The sequence below is a fragment of the Scleropages formosus genome, chromosome 15 (genome assembly GCF_900964775.1).
Source record: "Scleropages formosus chromosome 15, fSclFor1.1, whole genome shotgun sequence".
Taxonomy (NCBI): domain Eukaryota; kingdom Metazoa; phylum Chordata; class Actinopteri; order Osteoglossiformes; family Osteoglossidae; genus Scleropages; species Scleropages formosus.
Window position 1 is genome coordinate 883,079 of NC_041820.1, and position 25,387 is coordinate 908,465.

At 41.6% G+C, this 25,387-nt stretch overlaps 2 protein-coding genes and 3 long non-coding RNA genes across 5 annotated transcripts; all 5 read right to left on the bottom strand.

Annotated features, from left to right (window-relative positions):
• Positions 1-1,756: 1,756 nt before the first annotated feature.
• Positions 1,757-7,634, bottom strand: LOC114912300 (nuclear GTPase SLIP-GC-like). Its single transcript, XM_029258561.1, has 8 exons — positions 7,522-7,634; positions 7,205-7,381; positions 6,652-6,809; positions 4,710-4,842; positions 4,511-4,619; positions 4,196-4,326; positions 2,636-2,726; positions 1,757-2,201 (listed from the first exon to the last, which is right to left on the bottom strand). The coding sequence occupies exons 1-8, from the start codon at positions 7,630-7,632 to the stop codon at positions 2,134-2,136; spliced, it is 978 nt and encodes a 325-aa protein (XP_029114394.1). The 5' UTR covers positions 7,633-7,634; the 3' UTR covers positions 1,757-2,133.
• Positions 7,635-8,656: 1,022 nt separating this feature from the next.
• On the bottom strand, positions 8,657-11,733 carry LOC114912301 (uncharacterized). The gene is made up of 3 exons (XR_003798195.1): positions 11,630-11,733; positions 10,521-10,699; positions 8,657-8,673 (listed from the first exon to the last, which is right to left on the bottom strand). It is a non-coding gene; the product is annotated as an uncharacterized LOC114912301 (long non-coding RNA).
• Positions 11,734-12,087: 354 nt separating this feature from the next.
• On the bottom strand, positions 12,088-13,762 carry LOC114912302 (uncharacterized). The gene is made up of 3 exons (XR_003798196.1): positions 13,191-13,762; positions 12,843-13,068; positions 12,088-12,170 (listed from the first exon to the last, which is right to left on the bottom strand). It is a non-coding gene; the product is annotated as an uncharacterized LOC114912302 (long non-coding RNA).
• Positions 13,763-15,745: 1,983 nt separating this feature from the next.
• Positions 15,746-19,612, bottom strand: LOC114912309 (uncharacterized). The gene is made up of 6 exons (XM_029258572.1): positions 19,590-19,612; positions 19,374-19,491; positions 18,659-19,019; positions 16,591-17,025; positions 16,014-16,094; positions 15,746-15,867 (listed from the first exon to the last, which is right to left on the bottom strand). Exons 1-6 carry the CDS (start codon positions 19,610-19,612, stop codon positions 15,746-15,748), a joined length of 1,140 nt encoding a protein of 379 aa, XP_029114405.1.
• Positions 19,613-19,960: 348 nt separating this feature from the next.
• On the bottom strand, positions 19,961-24,237 carry LOC114912303 (uncharacterized). Its single transcript, XR_003798197.1, has 3 exons — positions 24,202-24,237; positions 20,385-20,454; positions 19,961-20,095 (listed from the first exon to the last, which is right to left on the bottom strand). It is a non-coding gene; the product is annotated as an uncharacterized LOC114912303 (long non-coding RNA).
• Between the last annotated feature and the right edge of the window lie 1,150 nt (positions 24,238-25,387).

Consider the following 25,387-nt stretch of genomic DNA (forward strand, 5'->3'; position numbering starts at 1 on the left):
CAGATTACACTAAAATGTTTTTAAAAATCAATGCTAGTAGTACAGGAGCTTATGTGGGATTCATACAGGCTGTTTTTTATATTAAAACTATTTATGTATTTCTGATGTAGAAGTGTTTGAAACCTTGTTTGAACTTTGAAGGCTTGTTCCTGCGGACTGTCGTTGACGTGGTGACAGTGGTGTTCGCAAAACACCACCAAGTACCTCAACACACGTTTTTTGCTTGTCTTATTTTTCACTGTTTGTTCACGAAGGCACACAAAACAACTACATTTCAGGTGCTGATAATTGTATTGTTTGTAGGTAGAATTAAAGCACTGTTTAGTTTAACATTTTGTTGTTCTTCCTACGTGACGTGTGAAGTGAACTTTACCTCTTCAGCAGCGCACTCCTCACGTCACGAGACACTGCCACGCGCCGCGTGACCGCCGCCCGCGAGCCGCCATTTTCCCGCGCTCGTTGGGCTCCTTCAGAGGTTTGCGGTATAAAGGGTTCGATGGCGAAGTGACAGGAGCGCGTTATATTTCATACGGAAAAGAGGGATATACCGTCCTGTCATGTGCCTCACACGTTACATGTTATTAAGCGAAGTGGGATGTGAGCCATCTATCAACCATCTATGTTCATTTGCAGCGATTCATTTATCAGGTGCTTTTCTTCAAACTCAAAGCGACGCACATCTCAGAAAACGTGTTCATTACATTAGCAGAAAGAGAGATTATAAAGTGTTTCTAAGGTGCAGTTAGTCTGTTTCTTTCCACCATATGAACCAATGTACATCACACGGGTAGCTGTATAAGTTTATCCTTATCGACGATTCTTGATCGCCTCCCTAATATTTTTTAAAAAAACATTTACATTACATTACAGGAGTAGTCCCATAAAGGTTTATCCATTGTTCAATAGTTATGATCTGAAAGTTATAGCTCATGAACATTTACGCATTACACGAACTTAAGATATAAACAGAAGTGAGCCTGGAAAAGCCAAAGGTGAGTTTTCAGGCCCTTTTTAAATGTGGACGGAGATTCAGCAGTTCCGAGTGAGAGGGGAAGGTCATTCCACCACATCAGAGCCAGAACCAAAGACCTTTGTGCTTTTGCTTTTGAACCTTTTGTATATGGGATCACCAAGCAGGCAGATGTGGAGTTGCGTAGCAGTCCGGTTGGGGTGTGGCGGATTATCAGGTCTTGTAGATACCTGGGTACAGTTCCATTGATGCATTCGTAGCCCGTAACCAGAGTGTTGAACTTGAACCGGACAGCTAGAGAAAGCCAACGCAGAAAGACGAGGAGGGGAGATACATGGGAACGCTTCACATCTCACCATTTTCTACACCTTTTTCGACACACGCTTGGAGTTGTTTCTCTGTCTTCTAGTAAATGAATCAGAACAAGTGGCCAGTTTGCTTTATGTTTATTGAATATTAAAGTAGGTTAATAACATTCACGTGTTCATGGAAAACTTTTTATTTTTTTTTGTTTAAATGATCAAATAAACAGCTATAAAAAAACAACCCGAATTCATAGGACACCTTCATGCTTAAATGATCTCTCTCATACGGATTTAAAAAGCACCTCTTACACTGTGCACAGAAAACATTAAAATAGTCTTATTATAATTCACCATCTTTACCTCTGTTGAAGAAACATTGAATTTTACATCATACGAATACCTAAGAGAGAAATATTAGGTAGAACATGTAAAGTGAAGGAGCAGTCAAAGGAATTAATAAAATATTAAGCAAATATGCAGGATGTTAAGTATCAATATTGAAGTTAATAAATGGTAAGATTAAAATTTATCATACTGTTTCTACATACCATGTTTGTAATGTTAGACAGGTTCTACTGTAAACAAACAGAGAACCAGAAGTCTGTTCTGGAAAATTCAGGAGTTCTCTGAGAAAAACTGACAATGTTCCATTTTTGAGACTGGAAGAAGCCAATAAGGAATAAAAAAACTACTTACTGAAAAGTGTGTTCAATTTTTTTTTTACACATTAAACACCAAATAAACCATCAAATAATTATGTTTACAGTCTTCCATTACTTTTCAAGTGCGCTTTTTCTTGTAGCTGTACTCCTGATGTAAATGTTTGACAAGAATGGTTCTTCTGTCCAGGAGGTCCTTTCACATAAAAATCCTAAGGTCTAATACTTCACACCAACTTTTCATATTCTGTAATTCTTCATCAACATCTGAAAAGACAAAGAATCCTGTTGCAAATGATGGGCTATACTCACATCACTTCAAACTGAGGTTCTTAACTTTTTCTATTTCACAGACCTCTTTAAGAATGTGATGAAAGCTAAGGAGCACTCTTTGCTGTCATGTCATATTTCATAATAAAGGAGAGGAAAATACTGAACTCAATTTATTGCACTGAAATTGTATTACCAGCACTTTTTTCATGTATAGTAAATGATGAATTGCCATACATTCAGACAAACAGAAAACAAATAAATAAACGATGAAAATGTAACAGTTATCACATAAACTTTTCATTTCCCGAGAGAATTTCTATATCCCAGAATGAGGACTTGCTGTCTGAGGACAGGACACATGAGCACATGATCACATGTTTAGCAAAGCCCAAGAGGGCCAAAATAAAGGCCATTCTGTAGATTTTTACCAGGTAGGTTGATGAAGTCGTCTGGGATCTGCCCGAGAGCCACCCTCATGTGTGCCGTCATCTGTGTCTCAAGTTCTTTCACAGTCCACGTCTAATGAGGTCAGAAAATAATTATATATGAATGTATTGCATTAGGGGGGTGCGGTGGCGCAGTGGGTTGGACCGCAGTCCTGCTCTCCGGTGGGTCTGGGGTTCAAGTCCCGCTTGGGGTGCCTTGCGGCGGACTGGCGTCCCGTCCTGGGTGTGTCCCTTCCCCCTCCGGCCTTACGCCCTGTGTTACCGGGTAGGCTCCGGTTCCCCGTGACCCCGTAAGGGACAAGCGGTTCTGAAAATGTGTGTGTGTGTGTGTGTATTGCATTAGAGGGGGGTGCTGTGGCGCAGCGGGTTGGACCGCAGTCCTGCTCTCCGGTGGGTCTGGGGTTCGAGTCCCCCTTGGGGTGTCTTACGACGGACTGGCGTCCCGTCCTGGGTGTGTCCCCTCCCCCTCCAGCCTTACGCCCTGTGTTACCGGGTAGGCTCCGGTTCACCGTGACCCCATCTGGGGCAAGCGGTTCTGAAAATGTGTGTGTGTGTGTGTGTGTGTGTGTGTGTGTGTGTGTGTGTGTGTGTGTGTGTATTGCATTACTACATTACAAAACAATAATGATGGCCCCACGCACAAAAGGTAAAGTGTGGAGGTTCTCGGTTCTGGCTCCGTTGTAGTGGAACAACTTTCCCCTCTCACTCAGAACTGCGGGAACTTTGTCTACATTCAAGAAGGGTCTGAAAACTCACCTTTTCCGGACCCATTTCGCCCAAGACCTCTCCAGCTCATGTATGGTGTAAATTTTCATGCACTGTAACTTTATGATCACCTCCAGATAAGCCTTTATTCAGCCGCTACTCCGGCATTGTATGCGATTGTTCGTGTATCATATATTATAACAAAAAAAAAATTGATAGGAGGTTATCAGGATTTGTCTATCCTGCGTTTTATGCACCTACTCGAGCGATGAACATCTGTGCATGAAGCGGAAGGTAACAAACTAGGTTTACTTAAGAGTCACATGTCTGCAGCCGTGTCTTTTTCTCTTAATGTAATGCAGAAATTGTATTTTTGCTGAGATGTACCTTGCTTTGGACAAAAGCATCTGCTAAATGAATAAATGTAATGAAAAACAATATATGAATATTCCTTTTGGAACAGCCCAACTGAACATCATATATTTTGAGTTTAGTTGGAACAAAAATCAACACAGCACTCCAGATCCAAGGTGGAGAACCGTTGCTGCATAACCTTTCTCAGTTGCTGTAAGGAAAGTGTTCTGGTTGTATTCAGACCTAAACAATTTGCTTAGCTCCATTTTTTTTTACAATGAATCATAAATGTCTCTTAGACTAAATGAAAAGTTTGCTGCAAATTCAAAAACTATGCGTATTGACAATTTTACTTTCAGAAAAAAATATCTGTTTGTTGTATCTGTTTTTCTTGCTTTATGCCTGTGTTAAAGCGCTCTGTCTCACTGCGTGAGAAGAGCGCGCTATAAAAATAAAAATAAATAAATAAAATAAAAAACTAACCTTGAGGTCTTCAAACTGTCTCAGCATCTCGTTCATAGCTTGCTGAAAAATGGTATTTTTGGAAGACTGAATTTTTTCCTTCAGTGTGTCCTGAATATTTGCCAGAGTGTATGTCCCAGTCCCAGAAAAATCTGGAAAATATTATTTATAGAACAATGACACACAATTAAAAACACGTTTTCTGGGAGCTATAGGTATGAATCCAGCTTTGTCTATCTGTTACATGGGTTATCTGCAGGTTGTCCAGTTTCCTCCCACAGTCCAAAATGTACAAAAAGGGAGGAACATGTACAAAAGGAGCACAGAGGAGCTCACCTCTAAAAGCTGTCATCATAGTTGCTTGGACAGATTTGCTGAGGGAATCATGGATGGACTTCTTTCTTTGAACGATCTCCTTTTCCATACTGCTAAGCAATTTTCTTTGCTGCATCATTTTTGAGGGAGAAAAAAATTGCATGTTAATGAAATAAAAGAGTTAATATAATGGCCGTTTAAAAGTGCTTCTTTCTCTCACCTTTGTCTTAATGTACACCTTACGCAGGTATTTTTCTGGCTCCTTTTTACATGCATCCAGATCCCAAGGTGCGATAAATGATTCCTGGAAACTTCCAAGCTTCCCATAGATTGATTGTCTTGAACTTCCGGGGCTAAAATAATTTGATGTTCAAGAATAATATTAAACCATTTCCTGTTTTTGCAAAAATGATCATGAGAGTTCTGTACTTGACATAAAGTCCCTTAATTCTTAGGCATTGCTAGATGCAAGTTAGTGGACATCTACCTTGTGCACCATTCTAGCCAGGCCAACGTTACTGCAACTCCACATTCTGCCGTATTTCCCAACACCAGTACAAGGTGAACTACAATCTCCAATCTATAAAACCTGTAGTCCTCAGTCACACTCAATATCAATAACTGCTTCTCCACGCTGGGGTTCGAGCAGTCTGAAGTTTCTTCCAGGCACACAGGGTGCAAGGCAAGGCAGGATACACCCCGGATGGTGTGCTAGCCCATCATAGGTTAGCCCTCAGGTGGATTCAAACCTACACCTGAACAACTGCAACTACTTGCATTGTATATTGCTTTGGAGAAAGGTAGTGAACAAATGTGAATCTGAGTACTTTTGAGAGAGTTTGCTGATTGAATGCAAATTAATCTGCACACTTTTCATACATTTATTGTCTTTACTGTTTTGTTTTGTGCTTTAAAGGCTGAATTAATACATAAACACTAAATGTGGTATGGGGGATGTGGTAGCACAGGGGGTTTGACTGGGTCCTGCTCCCCGGTGGGTTTGGGATTTGAATCCTGCTTGGGGTGCCTTGTGCCAGACTGACCCCCTATCCTGGGTGTCTCCCCTCCCACCTGATACCCTGTGTTGCCAGGTTAGACTCTGGCTTGCCGCAACCCTGCTTGGGACAAGCGGCTTCAGACAGTGTGAATGTGGGATGTATGTATGTTGTGTTTGTGAGCATTCCGTATGTAGGAATGCAGAGGGAGTGCAGCTACATGGACTTACAGTATCAATAATAACAAAAGCCATACAGTACTCTGGAGAAATCAATTAAAGAAAATGGCCTTGTTGTGTTATTACAGCTAATGTTGACTATTGCAGCAACTGTCCATTTTAACAGTATTTTCCGATATTTTATGGTAAATGTATCACTTTTGGGGCTCAGGAACACATAAAATCTTTTATCTTTGAAATTAATAATTTCTTCTTTGAGTTATGACTTCTTTGAGGTATTGAAAAGGGTTTTTCAGGGACTCTACCTTTGACTGCAAAAGTAAAGTATCAATGGCAAAAGTTACTGTGAAAAGTATAATCTCCACAATGATGTTTATTTTTACTTAATGATGCAAATATAACATTAGTGACCACCTTCAATCATTAGTATTGGAATATAACAAACAGCTAAGAAACATTTAGCTAGCTGCACTGAACTAGTTGTAGACACTGGGTCCCGAACTCAACTGGGATGGAATTTAAACTCGATTTGTTTAGTTTTCTTAATTCCGTATATTGTCATGGTTGTCCAGACCTTTTTCCACTTTTTATTACCCAAATTGGTGTACTAAAAGGAAACAGATAAACAGATTTTTGTTTTTTCTTAAATAATTTTCATTTAACTGATGCTTTTCCTGAAAGCAACTTGCAATGTTAAGCTACTGATAGTTATATAGCTGGATAATTTTTCACTGGAGCAACTTGAAGTGAACACCTTGCTCTAGGGTACAGCTGGAAGTGAGACTCAAGCTGCAATCTTTGGGTCTAAAAGCAGCCACTCCAACCACTACATTACAAATTGGACGACTGCAGTGTTTGCAACTCAGTTGTTTGTGTAAAACACATATATGAGAAAGCAAAACACAGATTAAGGAATAAACCCCTTGCACATGTATACATAAAAAGCAATACTTCATAATAGCAGGATTATGACGTATGAAAAAGTCACCTGAAGGTTTGCAGAAATACGTCATTCATATTTGCATACATGGGCTCTGCGAGTGTATAGTTCAGGTCAAAAACATCTCCATTACCACACCTGAAATACCCATTGTATTTACACAAGGCCTTGAGTGTCTTGTGGAAGCCCCTGTAACATTTCTTTTTCTGTGTGAATAGGAAATGAAAACAACAAACATAATGCAAATACAACAAACTTGCTGATTTAAGACAGTGTTTATCCATTATGTTATTTTCCTTTTAATAAACCGCATTGCTCAGTACTGTTATTACAATTGAGTAAAACAAAATAATTAAAAATGAAAGAGTTAAACTGAAGTATATGAACCATCCCTGTTGCTCCTTCCAGTCTGTGTGAACTGCAAATATATATAAGTAAAAAGAATCATACACACCAGTGTTGCCATCGTATGTACGACAGTCTTTTGTAAAATTGTATCATTGTACAATACACTGGCTTTTAGCCTTTACTATACACCAAATGTAAAAGTCAAGTTCATGAGTGCTGGAAATTATCATTTTGGGTTTTCTCAGTTACTCACTGGCTCCAGAACCTTTCTGCCATTGGTCAAACAGTGCTTCTCAGCCTCTTTCACTCCCTTTACCAAGTTATCCCTCAGTTTACTCTGGACATTGGTCAGAAACTTGTGCAGCTTTTCACATTCATCATTCAGCTCCTTTTCAAGTCTTCCGAATTCCTTAGAAGTGTAAGATGCAATCTGAAAGAACACAGGACATGTGTTTGTGGATCCATGTTTCCATTGATACTGATGTTGATTCAGGTTCCTCACTGATAAAGACCACACTCATTAGACTCTTTATACAGAGGTTTTCGCAGTAAAATCAGGGGATATGATACCTTCGCATTACAAGGGTTCTTTGAAAGGTGCAGAAATGTTACGACCCCTGCAACGTCAGACACATAATCTTTCACTGCCTTCTCTGAATGCCACACGTAGATCTTCTTCATGTGTTCAGTCAGCATCGGCAATTCTTAGAAGAAGAAACAAGATGAGTACATTATTTTGAATATTACTAATATGCTTTGAGAAATGTTCCTCACATCTTGTCAGGTCAGTGAATATGTAACATAGAAAAATTACTTGCTTTTTATACATGGGTTCTTCAGCTAGAATTCATCCATTTAAATTTGTATCAAATATACTTGGAATGACTGACTGACATTTGATTCACTCAAGCCCTTAATTAATAGAGATAAAAATCCACGTATAGAGCAGCTAGCCAGGAAAGCTCTAAGGAAACGTGTCACAAATTGTCTCTCACCTGTTTCATGACAATCAAGAGTTGTGTCCTCCCCCTCTTCAATCGCACTGTATTCTTGAGAGCTCACAGCGAACACATCAAAATACTTCTCTGAGTCCACATTTTCACCAAACAGAAAATTCTGAAATGATGAAAATGGATTTTAAAGAAGAATCTTTAAAACACAGGTTCTCAACCCTTTCTGTGCCACTGATACCTTTAATTTAAGAATTAATTCCACAGGTAAATGAAAAAAAGTGGCACAGTGCGTTTGACCGGGTCCTGCTCTCTGGTGGGTCAGGGGTTTGAGTCCCGCTTGGGGTGCCTTGCGATGGATTAGCGTCCTGTCCTGGGTGCGTCCCCTCCCCCTCCAGCCTTATGTCCTCTGTTGCTAGGTTAGGCTCTGGTTCGCCATTGGAACAAGTGGTTTGTGTGTGTGTGTGTGTGTGTGTGTGTTTTAAATATAATTCTATTGGTAGAACTGTGAAAAACTTACCTTAATCTTTGCTTTGTGATTTTTTACAAACTTTTCTTTAATCTTCTCATTACGGTACCGAATACATGCCTGTTTCTCCCTTTTTTTAAAATCTGGAGAGTCCTAACAAAAAAAAGAAAAAAAAAACATTTCAATATACATTCAAGCACAGTGTTGTGCTTTAAGAGCAGTGCCTGTATTTAACAGACAAAAGTTTAATATTATACCTTGAATTCACTGATTTGAAGCTTCTCGTCAGTGATTTTGTCATTCCTGAAAAAAAATTACAGAAAACGTTATTGCAGTTCTAATAAAACCTACTACAAGACATAATTCTTAGATCAGCTAAGTGGACTAATTCAGTTTTCAGGTGTGAAGCTTGTGTTTATTCTACTAGTGCATTGTTGGAAAAAGGAATTTCTCTACTCGGCCACCTCCTGTCTGTCCATCACATGTACAGTATACACCCATTACATCACAGTTTTAATTCACAGCTGGTACTGTAGCGGTTACAGTTACTGCCTTTGGATCCAAAGGTTCCAGGTTTGAATCCCACCTCCAGCTGTAGTACCTTTGAGCAAAGTACTTACCCTGAATTGTTCCCATAAAATTACCCAGCTGTATAAATGGGTAAATAATTGTACACTTCCAACTGTAATAATTGTAACCCTAACATTGTGAGTCACTTTGGGGAAAAACATCAGCTGAATAAATAAATACAATTTGTTCCCATTTTAGGGAAATTCCTGTTATGAAGGAACTAAATTACCAATATTTGCTGTTTAAAAAAACTGTTCTGGGATGAGAAATTTGTAATAGCGAATTCATTAAAATACCAGAATAAAAGGTATTTTATGCAAGACAATGACACCACCAACACTTTAATATTTGTAACAAAAAGTATTATTGTTATCTTTTATTAAGAAATGTTCATATCTCAGGGGCTGTGGTGGTGCAGTAGGTTGGACCACGGTCCTGCTTTCCGATGGGTCTGGGGATCAAGTCCCGCTTGGGGTGCCTTGCGACGGACTGGCGTCCTGTCCTGGCTATGTCCTCTCCCCCTCCGGCCTTACACCCTGTGTTACCGAGTTGGCTCCGGTTCCCCGCGACCCCGTATGGGACAAGCGGTTCTGAAAATGTGTGTGTGTTCATATCTCAGTATGAATAACCAATTTTGCTAATGCTGGGTTGTCAAGGTCCAGAGTCTATCCCAGGAAGCATAAGGCACAAGGCAGGGTTCACCCTGGACTAGACACCAACATACTGCAGTGCATCATGTTGTATTCAGTCTTCTCAATGTGCCTTGATCTGCCTTTTCAGCCTTTCCCCAGGGCCTTCTGTACTTTCTTTTCAACTTTTACTGGAGATATGTAGACCTCTGGACTCATGGATGAGTTTGATGTAATATAAAAAATGGAATAAATTAACATACATTTACATTAACATTTATTACATTATTTAATGTTAGAAATAAATGTAAATGTAAATAAATGAATAAATGTAAATGAAATGATGTAAAGATTTAAAGCTCCTATGATTACTGCCTGTGTTTTTCACTGACGCAAGCAGGCCCCATGGTGTTACAGGCGCTGTTTGTCAATCATTTACAGTTTTAAGGCTTTATTTATGCTAGTGCTCATTGGGTAATATAGAGGATAGTACAGTACATTTTGCCAGAATGGGTCTGACTGACTCCACTGAGGTACCAACACTTTGGGGGTGAGACACCAAGTGTCTCTCTGTCCCAAAATGTCACTACAAGTTTCTGACATAAGCCGTTGTACAGAATAAAACACCTACTGTGAAAATAAAATGACTGCACAGCAGGCACAAATATCGCTGTACTGAATAAAAAGCCTGCTGTATGAAAACAGGACATATATATTTCCATAAGCCACTGGGTTCCTGTTGGATGAGGCCCTGTTAAACAACAAGTGGAAGTATAAACTACTGCTGCCCTCCACGTTCCCACCTCCACCTTCTGCCCCAGCATGTCACTCCAAGGAGCTCAACAACACCTGAGCCTCCCGTCAGCTCAGGGCTGAAAGGCAAAGGACATGCAGTGTTCACCCAAACTCACAATCACTGGCTAAATGAGATCTAACTAGTGAAATACTTACTTTTTTAACTCTTTTGGATTGATGATGTCTGTTTTGGTGCAGATGAAAGTGATGTTGTGACACTCTCCTCCTCCAGCGATGCTCCTCAAACTTTCCTGAAAGATTTTCTGCGCCTCTTTGTCAGACAGAGCTCTGTTGATGTCATTGACGATCCAGATGGAGGCGCAGCGGCTCAGGCACTGTGCACACAAACAATGTGTTCCCTTAGCTGAGGTTTCTCATGTTTTCTCTCAGTCTGTGGGCTTTTTCCAGCAATTACTCATCTAAGCAAGAGAGCCTTTATGTTTTAAATAGTAATAATAATGACAATATAATAATATTTTACAAAACAGACAGTACTCACCATAGTGACGTGCAGTGATTAACCTGTTTCTCTGACACCTTTGTCCAAATTCACTTAAAGTGATAGATATACTTCAGTAAACTGCCTATAGTCACTAGTGCATCTATACAGCAAAGCCATATAATACACACACACACACACACACACACACACACACACACACACACACACACACACACACAAACTGGCAATTTAAAGTCACCAGTCTACCTGAAACACATATCCTTGGACTGTGGGAGGAAACCAGAGTCCCTGGAGGAAACCCACACAAACACGGGGAGAACATGCTGAATAAACATAGATAGAGCGGGGACTGAGCCCATGTCCTATCACACCATCCAGACAGTGTGAGACACCACCATGCTACCCTACCCTACACAGAGTAACTTGGACACCTTCCAAAGAAAGTATAAGCTTTATTATAACCAAGCAACCACTGGACTCCCTTTTCAGGATAGTGGCTCATTGCATGGTGTGGAAACTGTGCAGTGTTTGTAGCCCCTCAAACACCAGTTATACTTAGATATGGTTGTATAATTTTACAGCAATCATTATGTGTAATAATATGTGTATTTGTTACTGTAATGGTATCTCATGAGATTAATATATTTCGTGATGAACTTAGAATGTTTTTAGCTTTCCAGGCTGTGAGTTTGGATGTGGATTCGTTCATAAATGCAGCTCATTTATGAACCCCACTGTTTCTGTGCACAGCCCAAGGCCCACAAAGCGCACTGTACGATGTAGTATTATCAGAGTTCATTACCTCCTTCCACATCTCATCTCTCTGTTTGTTGGCGTCTCCAGCCCCAGGAAGGTCCACCAGCACAATTGTGTCCAGGAGAGTAGGAGAGCGAGGAAGGGAGATGGTCACACGCTTCACCAGAGGCCAGTATTGGCGGTATCCATCACTGTCACTACGAACGTAGCGGCCGATTTCTTTCGACAGCTCTTCAGCCTGTGCGGACAGTGTGTTAATGTGCAGCTTCCCAAACTAAAGTGTATTAACACTGACCTGGAACTCCTTTTTATACCAGTAGCTCAGCATGACCTCTCATCGTTGTACTTACTGTGTCGTAAGTCAAAGAAATGCTGCAGTTTTTCAGAATATCTGAGACTTTCTTGTTTCCCACCAATTCATCATAACCTTTTTCAAGTCCATCCTCTCCGTAAAGTGACTTGATTTTTTCTTTAGCCATGTCTCGCATCTCATCAGCATCATCATCGTACTCAGTGTCAGCATCAGTTCTGTCCTCCTGATCATTAGAGAGTGTTTCCAGCAGGAAGCGTAGCTCCGCATCCCACTCCTAGAAAAACATTTACTGTATGTTCTTAACGGTATTTGATTTCCACACCTCACATTTCTCATTATGTGTTTTAAATACAAATAATGGTAAATATTAACATTTCTTATGAATTAGTTGTTTAGCAAACACACATCCAAAGCATTTTATGTTCAGTACTACTGTTACTTAGAAGGAATACAGTGCAGTAATACAGTACAGGGATGTGAACTGACAACATTCAGGCTACAAGTCTGTGTTCCCGTGTCCTTGGGAGAGAAAATTAATGATGAAGCAGATGTTGTGTCTTCTGGAATCATGTTGCATTTGACATTGGACTGCCGTTATCTAGCTATGGGTGCTGTTCCTGAGACCTCTCTGTTCTTCATATTTCCTACAAGCTGTGAAGGCACTCGCCCCTTGTCCTCACCGAGATGTTCACCTGTCACTAACGCTGTCTGATGGTACTTTTCCACTCATGAATACTCCTGTCCCCTCCCTTAGACTGTGTGTCCGTTCAAACCCAATTCCATGGCATCCTCAACCACTGCACAGTTTACTGCTCTACTAGAAACCACATCACTGTGAAAATGTTTTAATTTATTTTGTCACTTTATACATGCAAACACCAGTGCGACAGTACACTCTACTTAGGAGCTATGGATGAGGGACTCATTATTAGAGAGTGTAGCTCACCTGTTTGCTCATTAAATCAATGTCTGCTCTGTATTTGTCAGACTTAGTGTTGGCCTCTACGTACACGATGACGGAAGTGCAGGCTTGAAACCCCCCAGATGGTAGAAGATGTTTTTCATTCACAATCGCATTGATCAAGGAGCTCTTTCCAGCTCCTGTCCTCCCAAACACACCAATGTAAATTTTATCAATTGGTTTGCGCTCTGTTAATGATGTGATCTCCTTCCTGCAAAACAAACAGCAGCTGCTATGAAGCAATTTACAGCACTTCTATGAAAACATCCGTAAACAAAAATATACTTGTCTATCATAAATATTTTAACAGTGTAAAAAGAAATGAAGTTTTACCGAAAGGTTTCCAAAAATCTTGTGCTTTCTGTGCAGGAGACGTTTTGGAGTTTCATGGAAATGTCTGCTATAGTCTCTCTGCAGTTTTCCATGGCATCCTCACCTGTTAATACGAAATATACAATTTATTAGGCAAATATTAGCCCAAACAGGGTTGTGGTTTCATTCCAAGAATAGCTTTAGTGTGACAAGTGACTAAGTAAGAATACTGCGCTTCCACGATATGAAATATTGCATACAACGACCAAACCAGGTAGAATATCCTACCTCCCCTACGTAAAAGATACCACCGACAAGATAAATAGATTACTCAAAAAGCATGACATCAACGGGACCACCCGCTACGACCTCCGACCCTGCCTATAAATATGCCTACCCTGGTCCAACACTCCAGTTCACATCCAGCCTTCGCAAGATGTGGAAGCTCCCTGAAGATGCTTCCAACAGGGCAAGCGAAACGTCGCAACCGTTTCCTACACGACGCGGTCTTATCCAGAAGGCTTAAAACCCCAGTCAGTTGACACCAGCCACGGAAGGCTACGTGTTTTGAGAAATATTGCAGTGTTATATCTTTTGAGAATTTTAATCAATTAATTAATTAATCAATCAATCAATCAAATAAATAAATGCTATCAATCCCAGAGGGAAATCCACTTGAGTGAAGACTGTACAATATACACCATATATACACACAATACATACACCTACATACACATAGTGAGGAAAACAGGGATAAATAAGTAGGTAAGTAAGTGACTTGCTGAGTAAATGAATAAAGAGGCAAATAAGTAGAAAAACGTGTATATATGTAAATGTGTGCTGGGTGAAGGTGGCATTAGGTGTAATGGGACAATGTCACTGGGACGTCACTGTCAGGTGGACTACAAAGGTGCAGAACTGAGAGTCCTCAGTCAAACCTCTTAAAGAACTACTTTAACTCATTGGTCCTTTCATGGTCACCTTCCACAGGGCCTCTACTAGATTGCTGGCAGCCAGCGATGGACTTGAGGCCCTTCCACACCTCTCGTTCACCGTTCTTTCCCAGTTCCTGCTCCACTTGCTTCCTGTAGGTGTCCTTTGCCTCCTGGACCCTCATCCTCTGTTCGCTCTGCACCTGATTAACCTCATGCCTGCCACCTGCCCTAAATGCTCTCTTTTTCTCATTAATGAGGACCTTCAGGCCACATGTGACCCAGGGTGTGTAACCAAGGAAGCAGCGAACTGTTCTGCTGGGAGCAGTGGTGTCCACACAGAACTTGATGTGTGCTGCCACATCGTTCACCAGTGAGTCCATCAGTGTCCTCCCCTTGTGGGTCACAGAGTAGCATAGTCAGTGGTCTAAAAGTAGTCCCCATCAGCCTTTGGTGACCATCTCCCACCTGCTGTGGTCCTCACCACTTGTCAGTGTACAATGGGCCTGTACATGGGTCTCAGGTAGACCAGGTTTCTGGTCTGATCTGACCAGTTGGGCGAGTGCTGTGGAGTCCTACACATCAGCAACTCAGCAACATTAGTATAGAGCAAGTCCAGAACCATCCTCTTAACTGTGCTACACGTGATGAACATGCCCTCAAACAGACAGTGGAGAGTCCTGAGGTTCAATAAACTCAACAGGTTTACGAATCCTTTCATTACTGAATTCAACAGATTCTCCACGAGACAGAAGTAGACAGGCAAATGCAGTCTAGTCCACAGTACCGAGAGTGCAGGTCAGAACAAAAAGTGCGATAGTTGTGCAATATTCTTCGTGGGAAATCTGGGTGTGCCACATACTGAACATCGTAGTGCACGTTGTGTGTTGTCTTGATGACTTGTGTTTGAAGCGTGTGTCATCTGGAAAATAACTGAATAATTTACTTATCTAGTGATTCATATAATTATTTTTTTACTTATTATTCTCATAGGGGGTGCGGTGGCGCAGTGGGTTGGACCACGGTCCTGCTTTCCGGTGGGTCTGGGGTTCCAGTCCCGCTTGGGGTGCCTTGCGACAGACTGGCGTCCCGTCCTGAGTGTGTTCCCTCCCCCTCCGGCCTTACGCCTTGTGTTACCGGGTAGGCTCCGGTTCCTCGTGACCCCGTATGGGACAAGCGGTTCTGACAATGTGTGTGTATTCTCATAGGGGGTGCGGTGGCGCAGTGGGTTGGACCACAGTCCTGCTCTCCGGTTGGTCTGGGGTTCAAGTTCTGCCGGGGGTGCCCTGCGACGGACTGGGTCCCATCCTGGGTGTGTCCCCTCCCCCTCCGGCCTTACGCCTTGTGTTACCGGGTAGGCTCCGGTTCCCCGTGACCCCGTATGGGACAAGTGGTTCTGAAAATGTGTGTGTGTGTTATTCTCATTATTTTCTCACTTCCTACTTTTATCTATTCTTTTTTCTTTTCTCTCACATCCTTGTGTGTTCTGTAATACGTCATTGTCCTGAGGATAGAGCCACTACGATGCAAAGCAAATGTCAAAGAAATCTGACAATTAAGTTCAATCGTATCATACTGTAACACAACTGACTGAATCTGGGTTATGTTAATGTCCCGCTAATATCCTGTGACACTTTATGACGGCTACCTACATGCACTCAGAAGTTGTTCTGTCTCTCTTGAGAAAAAAGTTGTTTTTTTCTTCTTTCTCCTCTTCTTTGCTGGGCTCACACCACCTTCCTCCTCATTCCTCCTTTTAGGTGCCACTAGATTTTGAGGGAGACAGAAGATCAGGAAGAGGATTTGAGTGAGGAAAGCTATGAGGAGTGCACAAAGAGGCTACTGAAGACAAACCCTGCGGTATGAAGGCAGTGAAACACAAACATGCAGCCAGAAGCACAGCGAGACTCACCGCTGGTGGACGAGTCTCCCGCTGATGCCCTGCTTGGCTGCACCGGTTCACCTGGGACACGACCCTGCTCCTCCATCGCTTCTGTGTTTTCGGAGATGTTTTACACTGAATTATTGTTACACATTGGTACAGTGAACACATTTCTCATGTTAATTCTGACTGAAACGATCCGGAAGCATCATTCTGACTGACAGACTTCGATTAGAACATTACCAATTTCATACATGTACAAAATCATTTTACTTAACGACGACAACATTTCACATGGGCGACATGGTGGCACAACAAGTAGCGTTGCTGTCTCACAACATCTGGGGGGTGCTAGAGGACAGTGGTTTGATCCTTGCTTAATCTATGAGGAATTGCATGTTCTTCCTCTCTCTGTGTGGGTTTCCTCTGAAATATCTGCTGTTCAGAGGTGTGAGTGATCAAAAGAAAGTGTGTTTCACTGGTGTGTGGATGAGTGATGCATTGAAAGTAATATCTCTATCAGTGTAAATCACCCTGGTGAATAAGGTGTGGGCTCATAACATTACATAGTGTTCACTGGAAGTCGCTCTGGAAAAAGGTGTCTTACCGCATTCATACTGCAGCTCATCTACTTCAACATCCAGCAGTACAAGTTCTTCATGCCAGTACTCTGCTCTCTCTTTTAGTTTTTCAATATCACTGACCTGCTCGATTGGAAATATTCTCAGGTCATCCAAAGAGTGACCGTCGCTGTTGAAGTGTCTGGAAACAGGACGATACTGTTTCTTCAAGACTGAGTTTTTTACAGTACTGAACCTTTTCTTCAGGGGACCTACAGTTTTCTCCACAAACTTCTCTCTGCATTTCTGGCACTCAATCACGTATATGACACTCTTTGTATCACAGCTCAGAACTTCTCTGATGCTGTAAGACTTCTTCGTTCCTGTGCTTTCAAATTGTTTGATGTTTGCTTTCATGTAACGACAGCAGTCACATCTCCTGGAGGAACAGTTGTAGACACCTGGATCAGCTCTGTTTGTCCCTGTTGTAACAGGAAAAAAAAAACATACAGATCAGCAGAGCCACTCAAGCTTGTGTTCATCATACAGGCACATACACACACACACACATATTTCAGTTAGTCTTTCCTGCTAAACATGAGCAGCACTAAACACCACCTTTGTCTTGTCCAGCCACCACTTCAGGGGATTTACAGTACAGTAGGACCCTGTATCTACTGTTTCAGTTACCGCAGTTTCACTTAACCGCCATTGACTGTGATCCAATAAAATTAACCAGAAAATTCCAGCAATACAGTAAAAGTTCATTATTTAAATTGTGCGCCGTTCTGAGTAACGTGATGAAATGTTGTGCGGTTCTGCCCGGGACATTAATCATCCTTTTTTGTCCAATGTATCCACGTTGTATATGCTACACACCTGTTCGTCACTTAGTACCGTCTCCGTTATCACATCAACCCTCACGGTATTGCAGTGCTTGTGTTCAAGTAACCCTTATTTTGCTTATGATAATGTCTTATTGTGTCTAATTTATAAGTTAAACTTTATCATAGGTATGTACAGTATATAGTGTTCGTTACCATCCGTGGTTTCAGGCATCTGCTGGTGGGCTTGGAACCTATCCCCTGCGGAAAGGGGGGTCCTACTATATTGTGAAAAAGGTCACATTCCTACATCCTTCAAAATTGTCTTTTGGTTCCATATTTACACATGTAGCAAAGTCAATCGTTTTGTTCTCAGACATTTCCGGAAACTAAATATTTTCAAAGCCAAGGATCTGATTTATATGGGAATAGATACAAAAGTGAAGGAACAAAAGAGCGCAAGTGAACAACCAGGGGTCCAAGTAACCTTCTGAACACCACCAGTTTAACATTTAACTTACAGTACAGTCCTTATGACATAAAATACAATACGATATGACTCAACTTCATTGTCAGGTTTCCTTAAAATTTGATTTGTATTGTAGCGGCTCCATCCTTCAGGACAATGACATATTAGAGAACAGGGCAACACACAAAGAAGACAGAGAAAAGAAGAAAGAATAAAGTAGAGGAATAAATAAATAATGCACAGTGGGAGCACCAGCACTGGTGATGATGGGGGAGGAGAGCGCCATGTATACCTTCACTAGTTGGCACCTATTAGTGAGGAACCACTAGATAAGATGGAGACTGATGTGTAACGGACACATTTTTACCATCAGAATATCGGGTTGAATAGTGTTGAATGCTGATGAAAAGTCCAGAAAAATTGCTCTTGTGCGTGTGTGAGGTTCGTGCAGAGGTTTTCAAACCAGATGTGTAACTACTGCGGCGTCACGACTATGCACTGGTGACGTCCTTAACTAGAATCTGCTCTAGAAACTTCATCACCACTGATGCTTGCACCACCAGACAAAAGTCATTGTATCTTTGGGGCATGTTTCCTTAGGACGTGCTGCGACCAGGGAAATCTTCCACGTTACTGGAACGGTGTGTGTATCTATGGAGAGCTGGAACACTGTTTGCCGAGTCGGGGCCACTTCCCTTGCACAACTTTTTAAAACAAAGTTATGTGCACCAGTAGCTTTCCTAGCATTAATGAGCTCAGGTGTTCTCATCAGATTATAAAGATTAATAATAATAATTCTATGTGAGTTACACAGTACAATACCTTTAAGGATGTCCTTACATTTTTCACTGTTACACTGAAGCTCAAACCCAGTGAAATATCTGTTCAGGGAATCTGAAAATTCAACACCATCTTCTGATGAGCTTGGCTTCCTGGATGAAGACGTTCCTGCCATGTTCTCCATAATGTCCCGGAATGTTCCAGGGTTGTTCGTCTCAAAAGCATCCTTTTGTCCCAAGTGTTTTCTGCGTTCATGTTTTGCCTCCTTCAGCTTCTCTCTTAGGTCTTTTCCGGCCAGTTTGACAGCATCCCAGTCCTTACTGTTAAAAGCCTGCCTCCTCCGGTTCATGGCATGATTGATGCCCTTGATAGCACGTGTCTTTTTCTTTGGATACACTTTAATCTTTTTTGTGGAAATGATGGAGTGTGCACACAAATTCATGTTGTCACTTGTTGTGACAGCGATGCTTTCTTCCAACTTGCTCTGCTGAAATATACCCTGGTCTGTACACTGAAAACAAGCCTCAAGCTCCTCCTTCCTTTCTGGAGTCCACACCCTGAGCTCTTTCTCCTCTCGTTTCCCGCCTTTTAGTTTTGACCTATATGTTGGGATTAAATGTACAACATTGTGATCAGATTTTGCAATGGGTGGTCTGATTCTGGATTCATAGGCCCTTTTTACATTAACAAAACACTTATCCAAAATCCTCCCTTTCCTTGTCCCATTTCTTACATACTGGTGGAACCCAGGCATTACTCTCTCCAGCTTGCACTGATTTAAGTCTCCCAGCACTATGGCTCGGACATCCGGGTACGTTTGCTGTGCTTTGCGCACGCAGTCTGCGATGGTGGCGGCCGCTTCCGACGCCTTTCCGCTGGGTAGGACAACAAAGAGCAGAATGCAGCCAAATTCTTGCGGTGTCAAAGTCATACTGAGAATCTCAACATTTCCATCGCAAATCCTGTCGTTTACCTCGTGCTGTTGGCACCATACATCGTTAATGTACACACAAATTCCTCCTCCTTTACTTTTGCCCGACTCGATGCATCTGTCTGCTCGCACCAGCGTAAATCCCTCGATTTTGTAACGGGAGTCCGACGTTGACGGGAGGAGCCAGCTTTCAGTAAAACACAGCAGTGACGCTTTGTGAAACTTGAAACAAAACCTCGCGTACTCTCGGACCTTGACCATCTTATTCTTAATCGAACGCAAGTTGGTTAGAATCACAAACGGAAGCGGAGATCCGTTGACGCTTAACGGCAGGTGTCCACACGTTCGCCCCCATTTCGTCCTCCTTCTCAGATCCACAGTCGCCGAGGATGTCGCCAAGTTCTTTGTATTCTGGCGAGACGGATCAAGTTCTAACAGCATCTCTCGGTTGTATGAATTTGTGGATCCAGTCTCGCAGTTGCTGTCTTCTGCGTTAGCACTCTCTTCTTGTTGTGAGCAGTTTGTTCTTTGAAAGCTGTATGAAAACACTAAACCAACAAGTCTAACGAATACATGTCCAGTGTTTAGAACTGTCATGTTTACATAATGGTGCTCTGGATGGTTACTGTGGTTCCAATTTAAAATAGCTACATTATCCCCTACATGATATATTTACAAACCTTTGAAATGTCAGATTTTCAGTGTTATTATTGGAAGATAAAGTGTTGTCACTCATTTAATTAACTGCTTTTCATAGCTAGCCTGCCAACGAGCCACAAACAGCAGGTATCCAGTTGCTAATTTCAGATACTAATGTTGCACATGAATTTACAGTACCTGCATTGCCTTGTTCCTCACTGTGCCTCACGTTACTTCCACCAATGTGAACGGATATTCGTACATCCATCTACGGAAGAACAGATCATTGTTAGCACTTCCCATGTCATCCTTCGAACAGATATATGATGAGTTAACATCAAATGCCTGATAATGACTGTGAAAATCTGGGCTATGCAGTTGGAAACGTGCACAACTTTCTAACTGAAACCATGGGGCCAGTTAGTATTAGAAGAGTATACTCTGGTAAACTTCGATGTACAGTAACTACTAATTCTGGCATTCTTCTCAAGCTGGAACACTCCAGTCAAGGCTGCAGGACATTCACAGTCGCACAGCAAGTAGAACCAACTCTCCTGTGCTGTGGGTTCAGATGTTGGATAAATCCAACTCACTTTGTGTAGAGTTTGAATGTTCTCCTCATGTTTATATGGGTTTCCTGAGGGTGCTCAGACTTCCTCCCACAGTCCAAAGACAAGCGTGACTCAATGTGATCTGTTATTTTGATGGGCTGTCAATTCTAAGTACAAGTATCCCTCGATTTACGAACTAAGCCAAAAATTTCGATATTATGGCTCTTGGCTTTTGATACACAATTTTCAGATTAAAGAAACACACAATCAAAATAATGAAATTTATCCAAAGTGTGTCTAAAAAACATGAAAGCTGGATGTCTCACAAGTGAAGAAGTGCAGTAATGCACTGCAGTGGGTACGTTTGCGTCCACATCTCTCCGTCTCTTGGTGTATTAGGAACGTGAGAGTAACTTTAAGAGAATGGGCCATTACAGAAAGTCCATGAAATTCTATAGGCGTGTCTGTCGGGCATACTTTGTGTGTTTTTTAATTAATAGATTTTTAAAGACAGCAGAGCAAATGGCAGCAAAACTTTAGCGCATGGTTTTTCAAGTATATATGCACATTTCGAAGGGGGTGCGGTGGCGCAGTGGGTTGGACCACGGTCCTGCTCTCCGGTGGGTCTGGGGTTCAAGTCCCGCTTGGGGTGCCTTGCGACGGACTGGCGTCCTGTCCTGGGTGTGTCCCCTCCCCCTCCGGCCTTCCGCCCTGTGTTGCCGGGTGGGCTCCGGTTCCCCCGTGACCCCGTATGGGACAAGCGGTTCTGAAAATGTGTGTGTGTGTGTGTGTGTGTGTGTGTATGCACATTTCAGCAGCACTGCGCAGTTTTAGAAAGTTGTTCACAATAGGCACAAAGTGCTCATTGGATCCCTCCTTGATTGATTGATTGTTCATCTGTTGGGAACATATCAATTAAAAAGAATAGTGGGAATTGCCCTTGAGCAGTAAAGCTATACAAGTGTTTTTTTATGTTGCTGAAATCAAGATTTGATAGCTATATAGGCATTTTAAAATGTTCTAGTGGTATATGGATTATTTTCTTGGTGTTTTGGTTGGGCTGGATGAACATTATTATTTCCCCCTGTATAAAATAATGGCAAACAGGTTTTCAGTATCCAAAATTTCAATACCCACATCATTTTCCAGAATGGATTCATTCCATAAATCGAAGGATGCCTTTAATTTACTGGGGTATACTTAGCATTGTGTGTTTCCTTGGACAAGGGTGACAATTAAATATGAGTTAATTATAATTCCTCTGCACTGAAGTAGTTATTCACCTTGTGCAAGGGGTTAGACTGGACCAGCCGTGCCGGGCTGTACTGAGCGATGCTGTGCTAGTCCTAATGAACCAGGAGAGATTTGAATGCAGGAACGTGACTCCAGAGTACAGTATGCAAAACGAGTCCTTCAAGTTTCGATTTCTCAGGCGAGAACCTCCCGGGCTGCGACACCCACCGATGGAATGTGGAAGATCATGAGGCGCTGATGGCTGCATCACACATACAGTTAAACACCCCTATGCTGACAGGTGTTTGTTTTCTCTGTGTTGGTAGTCTGACTACAGTACGGTACATCCTGTACTATGGTACATTCTGAGTTTCCATGGAAGAGGAACGCCTACATTTGTATCACAGCTTTGCACGTTGCAAAATTTCCATTTTCATTTATTCATTAATTTCACTGAACAAATAAATACTGCAGCGCTGAGTTTCGGATGGGGCAACGAAGATCACACGGGCAGCGGTCATTACAAATGTTTATTGGGACAACGGCACAAATCAACGTAAATGTTTTTGGTCCAAGGACCCCTTTTTCTCTAGGACCTGCCCCTCAAGCCAGCTTTTCTCTGGCCTTCCTACACTGACCAACAGGTAGGTGCTCAACTCTTCCCCTTATAATCCCTGTCACTTTCTCCATTTACATTTACCTGATGCTGTTCTCCAAAGCAACTTGCAATGTTACGATACCTATGATTATTTCCCCATTTACACAGCTGGGTTGTTCCTGCTGGAGAAATTTAGGGTAGGTACCTTGTTAAGGGTACTACAACTGGAGGTGAGATTCAAATCTGTGACCTTTGGGTTCATGGGTAGCAGCTCTAACCACTACATTACCAGCTGTCCTTGTCCCCCAACAGTTGGACAACTATTTAACGTATTAACAACTATTTACAATAAATAAACATCTGCCTCCCTGTTCGGTATACGGACCAATTGCTCCCAGTATTAGGTACTTTTTTTTGGTGTTTCAGGTAGACTTTTCCCCTATGATATAGGTCATGAGCTGATAAGCTGCACACTTTTCAACAAGGTCTAATAACCTCTTCTTAATTTTGCATCTTTTTCAAGTCATTTTATTACAGTTTTTGAGAAATGTTTTCGTTTTATTCTTTAAATGTTTTTTCTTTGCATACCTCCACATTTAAGAAGGGCCTCAAAACTGATTCACTTCTCCCTGATCTCATGAGTGGTTTGTGCTTTACATACATTATAATGGAAAGCCTTTGTACAGCTACTCATATAATGTACATGGGTTTATACCGTGGTATATGACAAACTGACTGTACTGTAGAATCATATGTCTGCATGCAAACCCCTCCTTCTGTTGATGCAATGAAGTCTTCGGATTTTTCTCTGAGATGTACATCATTTAGGATAAAAGTTTCTACTAAATGAATACATTTACACTTGTAAATGTAAATATACTTTGTGTGTCTTCTGCATGTTCAAATGTACTTAATGTACAGTAGTTTAGTAAAAAAATGAAATTTCCACCTTAATTTAGTCTTTGTCAATTTCCTTCTTGATTATGTTTAATATCTTATCCTAATGTTTTGATTAATATTTCTTGAGACTGTTTTTAAGTGTTTGGAGGGTGTCTGTGGATATATTTCGGCATGTCTCTAATGTTCAGGAATGCATCCTGTTTTACCATTTAAAATAATGGGAAAGGTTATTATTACTGGTATAAGGGCTGTTTTCAGGAACGGATTACATCTAAAAAGCGACGTACATCTCATAGAAAATACTGTGTGTTCATTACATTAGCAGAAAGAGACACTTAGATGCAGGCGTGTGATTCTTAAGTACACTTAGTTTGTTTCCACCATACGAATCAATGTTCATCACACGAGTAGCTGCGTAAAATTTCACCCAGATATGCATGATTCCAAATCAGTTTCCTAGTAATAATATATACCTATATTTTTAAATATCCATAAACATTTACGTTACATTACAGAAGTATCTGCGTAAAGGTTTATCCGGGCATCATCTTAAAGTTATAGTGCATGAACATTTACACCTTACATGAACTTAAAGGATCATGGGCCAAGTGAATCTGGAGGAGGTGAGTTTTAAGATCCCTTTTAAATGTGGACAGAGATTCAGCAGTCTTGAGCGAGAGGGGAAGGTCATTCCACCACAATAGAGCCAGAACCGAGAACCTCCGTGCTTTACCTTTCGTGCGTGGGACCACCAAGTGGGCAGATGTGGAGGAACGTAGTGGTCTGGTTGGGGTGTAGCAGAAGATCAGTTCTTGTAGAAAGCTGGGAGCAGTTCAGAATTAGGTCCGTACGATGGAGATACCTGTACATAAATACAGAAACATAGACTGAGCCAGTTTCAAACCCACACCCAGCATTCCAGCTTCTGTAAGGCAGCAACACTACCAGCTATACCAGAGTGCTACCCTATTATTAATTTTTATTAGTTCAGTACTACAGATGTTTTGTAATATTTATTTTTAACTATTGCACAGGTGCGTAAAATATGTGTTTTCTTAACTGCGGATATTGGGAAACACTCAGTAAATCAGAAGAACTTTAACTTATAAATACAAACGTCACCAGAATTGAGCTCTTGACATGAGCAGTAGACAGGGACGGAGAGAAAAATAATTTAAGGGATGAACAGAGTCAACACAGAGGACAGAGTTGATGAGCACATCCTACCTTTCCAACAGAGAGCGCCGGTCTGTTCCTCCTGTGGAACCAGAGGCCATAAAAAGGTCCTCCTGAGGAGACAACAGGGCCACCTGGCGACCGCTAAAGGTGACTCTTTAAACACGTGACCTCATTCAAACTTGTCAGTTTCGGGGAGGGAAATTGTCTCAGTGTCCGAGATTCACATCAAAACACGTGATTTGGTAGCCTGTTACCCATCCTGCAGGATTCCTGCTTTATTGTTTGTTACTTTCAGTTTCAGATGTCAGGTTTCAAGCTTTATTGTTATGTGTACCTGACGAATAGAGTGAAGAGAAACCACTCTATCTACTGATACAGCAGGGAATTCTTACTGGAGCATTTCATGGTGAATTGGAAGAGCAGCAGGAAGATTGTTTGAACCCAGGACCTTCAATCTGTAAGGGTACAGACAAAACCAGGACAATATCTGCTGCAGTGTGAGTTTTGCAGAAGTAGAAGGAGTGGAAGCACTTTTCATTTGCACTTTCATTTACGTTTGCAAATGCATTTTTCATGAATCAAAAATGAGTCCTTTGAGTTTCGATTTCTCAGGCAAGAATTTCTTGGGCTACGACACTCTTGGCTGGAATGTAGAAGATCATGAGGAGCTGATGGCTGCACCAGACATGCAGTTAAACACCCCTGTGCTGACAGGTCTGTGTTTTCTCTGTCTTGGTAGC